This window comes from Dreissena polymorpha, chromosome 6 (genome assembly GCF_020536995.1).
Source record: "Dreissena polymorpha isolate Duluth1 chromosome 6, UMN_Dpol_1.0, whole genome shotgun sequence".
Taxonomy (NCBI): Eukaryota; Metazoa; Mollusca; class Bivalvia; order Myida; family Dreissenidae; genus Dreissena; species Dreissena polymorpha.
In genome coordinates, this window is record NC_068360.1 from 107,769,718 (window position 1) to 107,785,031 (window position 15,314).

The window sequence follows — 15,314 nt, forward strand, 5'->3', positions numbered from 1 at the left end:
GAGCTTATAACTGGTGCTGGTGGTAAAAGTAGAACATGTTATGAATTTTTGCTAGACTGAAATTGCATTTTTAGTGTCAACAGCACCAGCTTAATAAGCCGAAATGTTGATGAATGTAAGAAGAAGGTTAGCGACCTGAAGGTGAAGGCCCGTAAAAAAGAAAAAGCCAGGGTGCAGTATGAGCGGGGCACGGGTGGAGGACCCCCTTCAGAGGAATTGAGTCCTCTAGAAAAAAAAGGTAATTTCAAAAGCGCTTATATATTCAGATTTATTTTTGTTCTTTTTACTGAGTGTTAAATATAAGTATTCTTTGTATGATAACCAGAAAATTACCTTTAAATTGTAGATGCTGGAACTCCTTCCTTTGGAATCGGTACATGGCCATGAAGATAGTTTTGATACCTTCAAGCCCAGTTCTTCATGTATTCCATAATTCCATGAACTACCACAAGCACTGGCCGAGATAAAAGTTGTTTTGTATGCAATTGTATATATATAAAGATTAATGATAATTGCTTAAAAGTGACATTTATATGTTATATAAAGAAGTGAAACTCCAGCTGCTGGAGCAGTATTGAATTTTCATTAAAAACAATTAGTTGGTCCTTTATTTAAGGCAAGTGACCGATTGCCCAAACAGTACAGAACAGCACAATACAGCACAATACAAACCAACATAAACACAAAATATGAATAAAGCTGGGGTCACCGCCTTGGAACGGTCAATGCAAAGCATTGGGGGTTTAAACCTGGTTATAGAGCGCTCAACCTCACACTTGGCCCAGCAATATTCATAATACATTTAAGTGTAAATAAAATTTAACGTCATAGCATTGTAACTCAAATTAAACAATAATAAAAGGGAATTAAAACGCATTCAATTTAATTACTATTTAATTACTCAATTGCATTGAAGATACAAGAGTAACAGAATTACAACTTTTTGACGAACGATCAAATAAAACTATTTACAATTGTCAACTACATTCCTTCTTTATAGAAAAGATTTGAGAATGTAGAATCATATAGTTAATATCTCAGATAATCATCGCGCAAATACAGGAAGAAGCAGCAATAATGGGTGTAAAAATTCCATATTACATAGCTTGGTTGTTTATGTGACTGCTAAACAAATTAAAAATAATTAAATCAAACAAGAAACGCCTATCAGAGAGAAAATATAAATAAAATGGAACATTATAAACCCAATGACCTATGCATGTAGATTACAACTGGGAAAGTCGGTCGTATGACGTCACAAAAATCCATAATGACGTGAACAAATTCCAAGGGCAGTACTAAATAAAAATATTAATGGGGCTGTGCTACTAATAAAACAAGTTTACGTGATTTAATATTAAGAAGCAAATGAATACAAATGGTAATTCCATTAAAGCGACAATATTGGAATCAAACAGTATATAGGTGTTTTGACAACTGAAGACAGAAATGATTTGATGTACGATTTGAGTCCAAATGTAGTTTACATGCAGATTTGTTCATACGACACAATGACACAATTTTATTCAACAGTGAAAAATGCCTATAATGTAGTATTCATGCAGATTTGTTCATACGACACAATGACACAAGTTTATCAACAGTGAAAAATGCCTATAATATCACTAATGATTCCAAATTTTAAGGGAAGAAAGATATAGTGAATCGAAAACCATCAAACACGTGTTTTTAAGTACATAAGCATCGTATCCTTTTGATAAAAACAAGTTAATTAAATTGAAAAGTTTAATATGAACATTTGGTTTAACATATTTTAATTTGCGGACACGCTTCAAAACATCTCCATAAAATGATGGATGGGAGATTCCATTATTTAAATGCCATTTTAAAGAAACATTATATTTTGAAATTAAATCACCATACTTAGAGTAAAATCTAGCAAATTTATTTCTTAGGTTATGATACAAAAAGCCTTGTTTTAGCAATTTTTTAGTTAATATTAGATTACGATCATTAAAATCTTTAATACACGAACATGCTCTAGCATAACGTACCAACTGCGAAATGTAAATACCATAGGAAGGTCCTTTAGGGATGTTGCCATCTAGAAACGGAAAATTCACAATTTCAAAGTTAAAATCGTCCCGTTTGTCGTATAAACTAGTTTTGATCAAATTATTATTAATAGTTAAATGTAAGTCTAAATACGCAGCGTCTGTATTGGATATACACGATCTATTTAAGACTAGTTCTTTTGGGTAGATTTTGTGAATATATTGTTCAAATAATGGATTATCTAAATTAAGTATGTCATCAATGTACCTACTAGTAAGGTTAAAACAATTAATCAAATCTACTTGCTTAGTTTTAGATAATTCTAACATAAATTCGCTTTCATAACAATATAAAAAAAGGTCAGCTATAAGTGGCGCACAATTAGTACCCATAGGAACGCCAATAATTTGTTTAAATATTTTACCATTAAATTCAACAAACAAGTTATCCAAAAGAAAAGTAAGTGCTGCACAAAAGTCAAGACCAGTCCAAATGATGTAATTATCTAATATCTGATTAGTAAAAAAAGCTGTTTTAGTGTTTAAAGCTAGATACAAACATTTCTCTCTAGCAAAAGTTTTTTCAATCAAAGAAACAAGTTTGGATTTTATTAAAGCGTGAGGAAGCGTTGTATATAGTGTCGAAAAATCATAAGTACTTACCTGTGACACCTTATATTTTTTATTTTCAATTTTAGCAATAACTTCTAAGGTGTTTTTTATTGACCAAAATAGGTTAATATTACTATTTTCATAAACTTTATTACAAAATTTAGCTATATGATACCTAATAGCACTCAATGCAGATGTAAGATACACTGATAATTGTTTGGTGGTACAAGACACTGAATTAGCGATAAAACGACTTTTATATGGCGTCTTATGTAATTTAGGTATCCAGTAAAGTGATGGCAATTTCTTGTCAGTAATATTGACTATTACATTTAACTTTATGCATTGGGCAATATGGTCGGTAATAATTTCATTAGGTTGCTTATTGTACTCACAATAGGATGTAGTTTGTGAAAGTTCTTGTGAAATAGTTTGAACATAAAACACTCGTCATATTATGATAACATTATTAGCAGCCTTATCAGCAGGAACTAAGACGAATTTAGATTTTAAGTCTTCAAGCAATTTACAGAGATTTTGTTTATTAAATTTAGGTGAATGTGGTAGGGCCAAAGGATGTGTATCATAAAAACATATTTTATTCATGGCCATACTAAATATTTTTGTTTTCCAATCATTGAGTGCAGTAATTTCAGCATTTTCCTTCCTGCACCATTTAGTGCAATAATCATGTAAGGATGTTACGATATTCTTAATGCAATCATCAAAATCAACAGGAATAGGCAGTCTGTACTTAGGGCCTCTGCGTAGCAAATTTCTAAGGTTTTTATTTTGAATGAAATTAAGGTCCCCAGTAATAACATGTCCAACTGGACCATATATATATTTAGAACTAGTACAGTCACATAATGTAGGACAATTTCGTATTACATTTATATCTGTGGAAATAGAATTATAATTAAAAACGATACTTCTTACAGGTTTACTATATTTGTAGCAAATAAGTGGTGATTCAGTATTGCGGAAATAAGGGGGAATCAACCGACGTACATTTTTATCATTGAATATTTTAGGAAGGTCAATTAAATCAAGACCTTTGTTACAAAACTCAATTTTGATACGATTTCTAGTTTTGTTAAGTACATTTTCAATAAAAGGTTTAAGATAGTAGTCAGTGAAAGATTCAATAATACAAGCACATTCATATAGAGGGTCAGATTGAAGTAAAATAAGTTTACATTCCTTATCAATATGCGCCAACGAAGAAACAGAAAGAGAGCAAAGTGCACTTAGTAATTTATGTTTACCCCCATTTTGTAATACTATGTAGCAATCATTTAAAGAAAGCAGACGTTTAAATTTACGCCTTAAGTTACCATTTTTCCTAATGCCATGTGAACGTTTATTTCTTAGACGTTTACTAAACAGAGAAAATGAATTAATCGATTTATTTTTAGAAATTGTTCCAACATTTAGAATATTATCATTCAATCCAAGTGGGTAAGCTGATTGCAAACGTTTAATCCATTCAAATTCTGACATGCACCTTGCTTTTTATTGGCACTGACTTGAAGTACTATTATTAAAAATAAGTTGCTCCACAGGTTGAATTGAAATATTTGTTACGTTATGACCTGTTTTATTAAAGTGCTGGTAAATGAAGTTATAAAATTTATTGTTATTTTTAATTTAAAAAAAATGTTCCCTAAAACGTGTTTTAAGTGATCTACCCGTCTGCCCAACGTATTGCGCACCGCAACAGGGTACATTTCAAGTAATAACATAAACCACATGCATAGAATTTCATGAGACATCGGATTTAATATTAACTGAAAATTTGCGGTTATTAACCGATGAAAGAATAAAAGAGGACATATTTAAAAACTTGCAACATAAACACTTCCTGGAGTTGCACTTATTTATTGTAGGATACCGATTACACGGAGCTAAACCACGCTGCGAACCAGAACCCAGCCGCATTGTACCTCCAATGAAAGATGTTCGAAGTAAACTTAATTTGACTGTAGGTTTATAAAAAAGTAATTGTCTATAATTTAACGGCAAATGAATACTACGTGTAATCGGAATTCTCAATGGTGAGAGAACAACTTTCGGGTTTTTTGTAATCAATCTGTCCATAGGTTATTTATTTGGCGAAACCACCAATCTTATAATCACATTAATACACATTGCCAAGTCAACATACATAAAAGAGTAAGAGGCAGCTTGTCAGATAATGGTCTGTAAAAATTCAGTATAACCTGCAGAACTCTCAATTGATGAACATACACGTTTACTTTATAAGTACAGAGAATGTATAAGAATCTAAGTATAAGAAAGGTCTTAAACAAGGTTTCTTAAAACATTACAAATACATGGAAGTTGTTATTTATAATTGTGTTCGGTTTATGATCAATATATTGATTTATTTGCATGAGCACTGCATTTATGAAACTTAATTTATGAAATTTATATTATAGCATCAATGCATGGTCTGGGTAACTCATCCAAGTCTGCTGTAATTGGTAAGTCATATGATATATATTAATATTAATTTTTATTAACTAATTAACCAATATGTTCGGTTACTTCATATCTTGTCTTGTTTTGCATATACAACAGCCTACAAATAAATTTCAATAATTTATTTAAGTATATTTAATTTGCTGTCCAATACAAACTCTAATAATAAAAAGTATTGCATTATTATCATTAAATGCATACGCAAAAATCGAAAAAGACATGGACACTGTAAAGCATGTCTTTCTATTTTTATTTCCAGAATACAAGGTTGATGACAGCACGCCTGAGCCCAGTGGTAATTATTGTAGCTGTATATAAATAAGAAAAATCAAACTTGACAATATTAAAATATTAACAAGCAAATTCGTTGAATTGATATCCCCCGCCTATATACTTCTGGACACAAAAGTGTTATATTTGACACTAAAAAAGCATTTTTTCAAGATACAAAGGGCCATAACTCTGTTTTTAACAGATGGTTTACAATGCCATTTTGCGTGCATCATCCTCTTATGCATATATATACTCATACCAAGTTTCAATGAAATCCGCCAAAGCACTTCCAAGATATGGCTCCGGACACAAAAGTGCCGGACGGACGGACAACGCCAAAACAATATCCCTCCACCTCTGGCGGGGGATAAAAAGGGTTTATTAGTTTAGTACCGTCTCATCATCATATATACAATCAAACATAAGCACAATAATAAAATGCTGCCACTCGGAAGTATCCAGTTATAACTTATAAGAGACTAGAGAATTAAATCAACATATAAGTCATCATAATACCTCTCTTCCAAATACCATAAAGTTATATAGTCTCCACTAAAGTCTGGCAAACAGTTAACACAGCTTTGCACAATCTTAGAGTTATGAGACTTATTCGCATATATCACAGTACAGTGAAAGACTATATTACATATCACAAGTTTGATTGCCCCCACTGACCTCACTATATAATTTGCCATAAGAAATTAACCATTAAATACTGAAAGCGAACATAAAGCACTATTGCGCAATGTGTAAAAAAAATGACATACAAAATCATATATCGCCTATGGTCAGACCATCTACGAACTGGTCAGTGGTGACACTCAAACACAGGGATATAACATGATTTATCAACTTTAAAAGGTAATGTTAAGTCATTTAAACAATAAAATTCTGAAGTATTAAAACAGTTTTCATTTTTGGTCGGAAATGACAAACACCAATTTATTAATACTACATGAATGATGGTTTAGTACATAAGTATAATAGAAAGTATAACAAACATTTAAACAGGAAATTGGTGGATACACTTAAAACTTTGAATTTAAGAGTGACTGAGTCAACTTGAAAGGTGTGTACTCATCTCCCACCTAGAACATTACTTTACATTATAGCATTATATCCTTTCACAGTATTTCATTTTGATTAAACATGAAAGCTGTAAAATCTTGCAGATATTCAGTGTCAGCAAAGTCAGAAAGCTGCCAGTGTGAGTTCCACACCAAGTAAGTGTAATACAACATAAGTTTACAAAATTGAAATAAATAATATCCAATATGCTTATATGCCTTCCAGTGAAAATTAAAAAAAAAAGTTTCACATCACTTTACAGGCAAAAGAGAGAAGACGCCACAGAAAAGGAAAATAGGTAATTTGAAAAATTGTTATTTAACAATATTTATTATGCATGAGATTTCTGATAACAAAGGCACATGCGTCTACCTCTTTCAATCAATTACAGAAAGCTTGAGATTATTCGCTCCTCACTACCGTACTATACAATACAGTACACTATAATAATTATTGAGGGAAAGTTTCGAAAAAATGCAATATGGGTGTACTATTCAAGAAAGTGGGAATGAGAAAAGGTAGTCTGATTACTAAATTTCAATATAACAGGGTATAACTATCAAGTCCCTAAATATTTCTTACATGTACTATAATGCAGGGTTATACACTTAACATTTTTACCCATTAGCCCAACAAATTTTAGGAGCCTTGGCTACTGGACTCTTGTAAATTTATATCGCTGTTATTGTTTGAATCGGTTATTCAGGTGATGTTACAGCTTACCAGGAAAGGCTGATGGACTTACAAGAGCAGCAGCTCAAACTAAAGCGAATGAAAATAGAGGAAATGCAGAAGATGCGAAAGGTTGAAGAGCAGAAGTTGGAGGAATTGAAGAAGATCCATACTTCTGTGGATGCCCTTTTGTCATTTGTTATGCTAAATCAGTGTTAAGTAGAGTATAAATCGTCAGGACTCCAGTACTTGTAGTTAATGACTTGAAACCATTTCAACCTTGCACCACTCAAAATGTGCAGTTCCATGAGTTACACATGCATGCCAAATATCAAGTTGCTATGATCAATACTGCAAAAGTTATGACAAAATTTTAACTTAGGTTAAAGTTTGGGACAGTCACACACAATGACAGACAGACAGACAGGCCAAAAACATTATACCCCCTTTTTTAAAAAGGGGGCATACAATTATAATTACAAGTACATACTTAATTTTCCTTAATCAATAGTGAAACAGGTAAATTTTCACTTGCTGAACATAATCACCAACATCAACCAAATAATTACAATTCCATGTGGGAATTAAAAGCCAGTCGAATGATAAGTCCTAGTCAATCAGAACACAATGCAGGCGTATCATTCGACTGACTTTGAATTTTCAATGAAGCAGGTAATAAGAACATATCCTTTAAAACATTGCAATTATTCTCTGCCTGCATTGCTGATTGTTGCCCTCAGGATACAGATTCTGTGGATCTTCATCAATGTCCACTTCTTCTTTTTCATTGTCAAAAGGTATCTTGAGGTCAAGGCACAAATTGTGGAGTTTGGCACACACCACAACCACCTCCATACACTTGCCAGGACGGAATGGAAGGACACCACCACTTCTATGCAGACACCTGAAATTGTTTTTTCATATTACCACTAACATGGCAGACCCTAATTTTTTCTAACTGACCCAACCGTTTTTTTTTACTCTTCCAAGTAGAGATTAGAATGAAAGAATTTACTGGTTTTCAACATGTTTTTTAAACTTGACCGTTTTCTCATAATTAGAATTGTTCTAATTTGGAAATACACAGAAATATTCAATGCTTCAAAGACATTTGGAAGATTTTGTCATTGAAATATATAAATATATAGTTCTATGGTAATCAAATAAAGCAATACAATCCTGCAATTTTGACCGGCTACTCAAGCTAAAGATGTAAATACAGTCCTTACAATATTTCTTATTTGATAACACTAGTTATTGGCATGCATAACACGTACTCGTTTTATTATAAATTGCTTTTAAAAAAAAAAAGAGTTAAAAAATAGTGATACATGTACATAAATCAATATGAAAAAAAATTGACATTAATTCTGCCAAGCTACACAATTTTAAGAAAAACAGAATACTTATTTATATTATACTAAGTATGCGATTTGAACAAACACTCAAATTTACCTAAATCTAGCCTTCAAAAGTCCAAATGCTCTTTCAACACAAATTCGAGTTCTGCTGTGAGCCCCGTTGAATCGCAATTCTTGTGCTGTTTGTGGGTTGTTCTAAAACAAATGGAAAATTCATTTCAACCATTGAAAATTGCAAAGTAGTTCATAAACAATCTGAGTAATCTATTGTAAATATTTTTCAAATAAAAAATTATAAATAAATGTTTAGAGAATGTTATTCTGAAATTAAAAAAATAATAATGGAAATGTTTATTTCCATATAAACAAGCAAATTCATTAACTTGGTATCCGCCGCCGAATGAAAAGTTCTTTAGATTTAATCAATAAAAGGTACAACTCCGAAAAGACATAATCATCCTGAATACACTAAGGATGATAATACACATTTAGTTTGAATTTCATTAAATTCCATACTACAGCCGAGACAGACAAAATGCTCAATTTCAGTCATTTAAAGGTCCATAACTCTAGAAATGAACACCAAAAATCTATATTTAGCACCATAATATGCCACTAAACTGAAGATTTATTTTAAATTTCATGACCTTTCTTACAATAGTTATTTACAAATAGCTCATGGCAGAAAAAAATACTGAATTTCAATCAATTAAGAGGACAGTACTCTTGAAATACTCTCGAGCCCTACAAAATTTATGTAATGAACCACTGCATTATGATGATTCACATTTATTTTAGTTTAATTACATTCCATGCAATAATTGCTGAGAAAATAGCTCTGTACTGACAAAATTCCATTAATTTCAATTACTGATCAAAAGGTTATTTTATTGTTGATTATATTGTAGAGCATAAGCCGTCAGTATGCCCCTTTAATACAACAAGAAGATAACAAAAACCTACAATCCATGAAAATACCTTGGGTGTTATCAGGTATTCTCTCAATGGATAACCAGAATCTCCCAATAGCCATCCTAGCTTGTTGGTAGCAAGGTGGTCCTTCAGTGAAGAGTTGTTAAATACTGTGGCATCGTGTGTTGAACCAGGCCACTTTGCATTGACATTGGTAAACCTGTGCATATTTATGACAATGTATCAAATGCTTAAAAGCGCATTTCAAACCGCATGCTAACAGACTAAAATGGACTTTTAACAATACTTCAGTGTACAAAATATTCATTGAAAATTAGAAGTTACGTTGAGCTAGAGTTCAAATCGTGTTGGGAGTAATATTTTTAGGCGTTTTAAGTTGTTGTAATAATTATTTCATCAATAAAGTAGTGTTCCTCATTTTCTTATATTAGTAAAAATTGGACTGTGTGCTATACTTAATGTTAGCATTTATATAGGTTAATACTGTCAATATGCCCCTTAAGTTAATGATGTACTTTATTGTTGATTATTTAAAAAAAAAGAAAGACATAATTATTATAACTATATGAAAAAGGTTTATACAATTAGTAATGTAATTTTATTTAAATACAAACATCTATGTCGTTATTGAAACTGGCTCTAAGGGAACAAAACAAAACTAAAGCTTTTTCATAGACGTGATGAATACCTCCACATGACACATTGAAACAGAATATTTTACATGTTGTCTTCACAAAAAAAGAGAAGCTAATTAATGGCATTTCTAAGGAATTAGTACAAAGTGTGACCTCCACCATGGAGATATTGATGTTACTCTTTCCCATGACAGAGTGACTGCCATATTTGTGGCATTCTGAGAAAACTGGGCATAATGCATGTGCGTGAAGTGTCAGCCCAGATAAGCCTGTGCAGTCCCCACAGGCTAATCAGGGACGACACTTTTCGCCTAAACTAGATTTTCGATAAGATTATATGTCTCTTACATCATTTAAACAATAAATTCAATTAACCCATTCATGCCTAGCGTCCTGAAAAAAGGACATTGCAAACAGCGTAGACCCAGATGAGAGCCGCATGATGCGGCGTCTCATCTGGGTCTACGCTGTTTGCTTAAAGGAATTGTAGTAAGTTATATTCTAAATATAGAAATAAATATACTAGACATCCCTAATTTTGGAAATAAATTGATCCAATCTAAAAGGATGGGAGAGTCCACTGGGCATAAATGGGTTAAAGCATAAATTGTCGTCCGTGATTAGGGATGACAATTTACGCACAAGCATTATGCTTAGAAAACAACACATATAGCCCCCCTCTCCCTACCAATGGGGTACAACAAAATAAACAAACCTTAGGCTGCTATCCACAACAGCTTGAATGTTTACAGCATGGTATCCTTTTCGGCACACATACGTCTGAGGATTTTCAGATGGAGCTTGAATTGGGATCAGTGTTCCATCCACAGCGCCTATAACATTCGGGATTCCTGCTACACGATGGAACTTCTGTTTTGTTGCAGCAAGGTCATGCAAAGATGTTGGGAAGGTGATGTTGTTCAGGTTTCGGTTAATGGCACTTATAACCTGAAAGTTATAGAATGTCTCATATTATAATCTTAAATATTACAATCTACTGGTTTTTATTTTTTGATGAAGAAGATGGCCTCCACAAAGAATGTGCTTATGTTATTCATATATGCAAATAATTCCTTTTTTTCAATGAATTCATTAGAACATATATCAGCTTACACAATAGTAAATAGCAGTAATAAATAGTCGCTTCATGAATGTTAGGGCATCTAATTTATTAATAAAGCTTTGGAGTTTATGCAAATAAGATGCTGGAAACAGACATAATTTGTGCATACATTGAGGTGCATTAGTATACATGAACCATTTTTTGCCTTAAGGGTACAAACCCGATAAAATCATTTTTTATTAGCAAAAGTTCATTAACCATTATATCGCTGTAGGTTGGAATATGTCAGCCTGGTTAGTGGCATACTTAAGCTAAGTTCGTTTTAGCAATGATGCGTTTCAACCGCAGAAGAATTAAACAGCTTTTAATTGAAAATTGTTCAACTAATTTAGGAGAATGTTTTCACAATAAAGTTTTCTTAACCCTTTGAGCGCTGGAACCGGAATTTGAAGGCCTTTGCAAACAGTTTGGATCCAGATGAGACGCCACAAAACGTGCATCTCATCAGGATCCAAACTGTTTGCTATTCAGAAAGTATTCTTTGAAAAAAATCGAAGAAAATGCTTATTTTAGAAATTTAGCAGACAACATTTTAGCAGACGACAAATTTCCCAGCATGCAAAGGGTTAAGACATACCTGTTGAATACACCGGCACACGGAGCTCCTGCTGACTCCATGGAGATCTCCAACCTCGCTAAAAAAATATCCTTTTGCAAGGTAACGTAGTGTTACTAGGAGCTGAAAAAGAGACCCATGCAATCCAATAAAAAATATTAATAAAATTTGTCTCTCAAAATTACTTGTGTGATATATAACCTTTATTAAATTTCCTGAACAATAGTTTATCCACGTTTGTTCAGAAATAACTATAAAATGGGACTACACAAACACAAGTTTGTTTGTAAATAATATTAATAAATAACAGACACAAAAAATGTCACTGTCAAAATCAGTTACTCTTCAAAAAAAAAAATTCAACTGAAGGTCTATAAACTCGTACCAAAAGAAGCAGATGAATCAATGCATTTCGTGCATGTTCTACGGTATATAATGTTAAGACTTTTATTTTTCGATAGAGAAACAAACAAGAATAAAATTCCAAACTAAATTGTGGAGATACCACACCAGCTTTTCGTTCACAACAATATGGCGTCCGTGTATTCAAGGGAAATAACAACGAAAACAGGTGTCGGTTATGTGGTACTAAATTGCACAAAAAAGGATTATAATATATAATATGGTATTCATGTTCGAAAAGACAAACAAACAACGTACACCGACCTTTGTTCTGACGTTCAGTGAGTGACTTCTGTCACTCATATGCCCGCAATCGGCACGAATTAACTCCTCGAGGTAGCGTCAGAAAGGCATTTTTTTATTTGCAATACATATACAAGTGTTATATATCATTGGAAAGATCTCACTGAGACAAACACAATGGTACCACTGGTTTTAAATTAGACCAAACCTGAAGAGAGTTATGGCCCTTTGAAATTTTGCGAACATTAATTTTGTCTGCCAGATTATGGTGCATACGTATCAAATTATTTTTTTCCAATAAAAATACAATTGTCTTACACCATCGTAAAGGTCTCAATGAAAGGAATACAATGATTACTCAAAATTACTGTAATTTCAATGTATAAACACTCTATATTGAGTAATTGCTATTTAAGGCACTTTATTCTTTGTGTAAATTGCGTCGGGTAACTGTAGTAAAAAAGACACACGAACACAGATCCACCACAGTAATTCATCAAGCTTTATTTTCTAACACTGTTACACATTATATTACAGCAAACTTTAATAAATAATATTAATGCCACTTTTCTCAAAATCTACGAGAATAACTAACACCTAGTTGCATTTACTACCAACAAAGTAAAAAAAACTGCGCCCCAAGCTTTTCGGCCAGCATTGATGACTTATTAACATTTCCCAACAATTCAATGAACAGTAAGGACATCAACTAAAACATTTAACAGCTTATTTCTTGTTTGCTCACATACTTAACATTATTAAAATTAACATCAAGCCTTGATGACTACATCTCCCTCTCGATAATCATCACCAAGCTGAATAGAGTAGACCGCCTGATCATCAGCATAAATTACATTGAACCAGGCAGGATATCCAGGAACCTGAAAAATAGCACAAACATGTTTTAAGTATGTTTTATATCAATATAAAGTATGTTTATGAAAGTTGTATTTATGTTATTAGTATAATGTTGTATACAAAAAGTTGTACTGTTCATTTTTTATTAATTAAGGTCGCAATGGTCAAGTGGATATGGTGTCCACCCTGTGAATGAGAGGTCATTCTGAAGATCTTTCTACTGAATCCAAGTACTGGTCTTTCCCAGGAAACCGACTCAAGACTTAGCTGAAAGCTGTTGATGCAATCAAGCTAAAATAAATTGGTTAAAATTAACTGTAATGGTGCATTTTTGACGTTGACGCATTAAAACAAGTTCAATGTATAGCTTTCAAGAAATAACATAAAATACCCATGCACATTTGTCATATACCTGTGATATGACTTTCCCTTTGTACCATTTCGCCTGCTCATCTTCTATCCACTTATGCTCAATGTCATGGCCCACCAAAAAGTGTTCGCTTTCTAGTGGGGTTTCGTAGCTTTGACCAATTAACGTTATAACGTTTTCTTTTAATAGCTCTATTGAAAGTTGCTGTCTTTTTCCGTCCACTATTTTTGAAAAAGCATATACATCTTTTTTGTTACATTTTTGTTTAAACACGTCTTTTCTAAATCTCAGTTGTGATTTTAGGGCATTTTCCTTTTCTTTTACGCTGTTAATTTCTTTAAGTTCTTTTTCCACTTGCCCTGGCGTTTGCCACAGCCCAAAGAACAACATTTCGCTTGTTGTTTTTTCAAGTTTTTGTACTCTATTCCTTTCTTGTGTTTCTTTTTTCTTAAAATCTTCTTCTTGCTTTTCAATTCTTTTTTTTAATATTGATTTCGCTCTTTCTTTAAAACGCTGTCTTTCTTTAGATGCTTCTTTTCTGCTTTCTAATATTATTTGATTTATATTTTCCTGTTCATGCAGCCATTCATTTGTTTTATTTAAAGAAAATGTTATTTGGGCCTCCAGAGCAAGTGTTGATATGTTGGGCTTTGCTGACAAAATGTGGTCGACAAGTGAAAACACACGTTCGGGAAATTTATTGTGTTTGTCAACGCTTAAAGTTTCATTTTGATTAAGGTTTTCATGAACACCACCAGGTAAATGATCGCCGTATTGGTGTTGAATCAATTTAGCCAACGCAGGAATTATCACAGATAGAATCAAAATCACATTGTCATCATTTTCACTTGGTTGCAACAGTTTTTCAAGCATGTTGTCAGTTTTAATTTCAACCTCTTTAAATGGGAATAATTTTCCAGCAATAAAATCTTCTAAGTTGTTTACAATGTCATTCAAAAAAGTTAAAAGTTCAAGATATTTATTGTTCATTGCGGATATTGTGATATCTTTGCTTTCGATGATTCGCCATAAAGGGGTTGTTATAAATTTTGATATTAAACCAAGAGCTTTACATCCACTTACAAAAAACGGTGTCTGCAAATCTTGTAAAACGCTTTGTAAAAGACCATTTGTGCAGCTCGTTTTGGTTAAATATTCTATCATTTTTTCTTTCAAAAAGTAAACATGGCCAGCATTTGTAAATAAAATATTAAAACGATTTCCACGCAAAGGTTGTAGGGGCAAAGACAGCATATTATTTTCTTTCAAAAAGTCACAAATAAAAGTTTTAAATCCTTGGTAACAGCCATTCTTTTGGTCTCCTCTGCGTGCGAAAGCTTTGCATGCTGTTAGAACAGTCCTGACAGTACCGGAATTACCTTGTTTTGAAAAACTTGTATTATAAATAGGAACTTCATTTTCAAAAAAACTTCTTTCAACCTCATATAAAGATTTTTGAGAAACATCGGCCATATGCACTAGGGTATGCAGTCCACAAAAGAAATTGTTCATATGACTTAAAGCTTGTTGTGATTCTTCATTCATTTTTTCATAATTCTTATAAACTAATGGTAAAATTTCATTCCTATATTCCTTCAGCAAAGTATTAAATTTGGTTTCAGTTGCTGCCCTATCACTCATAGTATTTTTTATGTTGGTTAAAATTTTTGCCGAAGTTATCTCTTCAGTTTTACTAACTAAATCAATGT

At 32.5% G+C, this 15,314-nt stretch overlaps 2 protein-coding genes across 2 annotated transcripts; one reads left to right on the forward strand and one right to left on the reverse strand.

Moving 5' to 3' along the window:
- Positions 1-388: 388 nt before the first annotated feature.
- Positions 389-7,343, forward strand: LOC127835827 (uncharacterized). Its single transcript, XM_052362258.1, has 6 exons — positions 389-477; positions 5,069-5,113; positions 5,371-5,406; positions 6,557-6,607; positions 6,715-6,750; positions 7,159-7,343. Exons 2-6 carry the CDS (start codon positions 5,074-5,076, stop codon positions 7,341-7,343), a joined length of 348 nt encoding a protein of 115 aa, XP_052218218.1. The 5' UTR covers positions 389-477; positions 5,069-5,073.
- On the reverse strand, positions 5,347-12,467 carry LOC127835826 (putative nuclease HARBI1). Its single transcript, XM_052362257.1, has 6 exons — positions 12,399-12,467; positions 11,754-11,855; positions 10,769-11,001; positions 9,464-9,617; positions 8,580-8,680; positions 5,347-8,028 (listed from the first exon to the last, which is right to left on the reverse strand). Exons 1-6 carry the CDS (start codon positions 12,435-12,437, stop codon positions 7,815-7,817), a joined length of 843 nt encoding a protein of 280 aa, XP_052218217.1. The 5' UTR covers positions 12,438-12,467; the 3' UTR covers positions 5,347-7,814.
- Positions 12,468-15,314: the final 2,847 nt, after the last annotated feature.

Excerpts from the sequence above, each read along its gene's own strand:
- LOC127835827 (XM_052362258.1), top strand. The coding sequence starts at position 5,074 with ATGCATGGTCTGGGTAACTCATCCAAGTCTGCTGTAATTG. Across the intron at positions 5,407-6,556 it reads CAGCACGCCTGAGCCCAGTG|ATATTCAGTGTCAGCAAAGT; the intron begins GTAATTATTGTA and ends AAAATCTTGCAG. Across the intron at positions 6,751-7,158 it reads GCCACAGAAAAGGAAAATAG|GTGATGTTACAGCTTACCAG; the intron begins GTAATTTGAAAA and ends TCGGTTATTCAG.
- LOC127835826 (XM_052362257.1), bottom strand. The coding sequence starts at position 12,437 with ATGAGTGACAGAAGTCACTCACTGAACGTCAGAACAAAG. Across the intron at positions 11,002-11,753 it reads TGTGCCGGTGTATTCAACAG|GTTATAAGTGCCATTAACCG; the intron begins GTATGTCTTAAC and ends TATAACTTTCAG. Across the intron at positions 8,681-9,463 it reads AATACCTGATAACACCCAAG|AACAACCCACAAACAGCACA; the intron begins GTATTTTCATGG and ends CATTTGTTTTAG.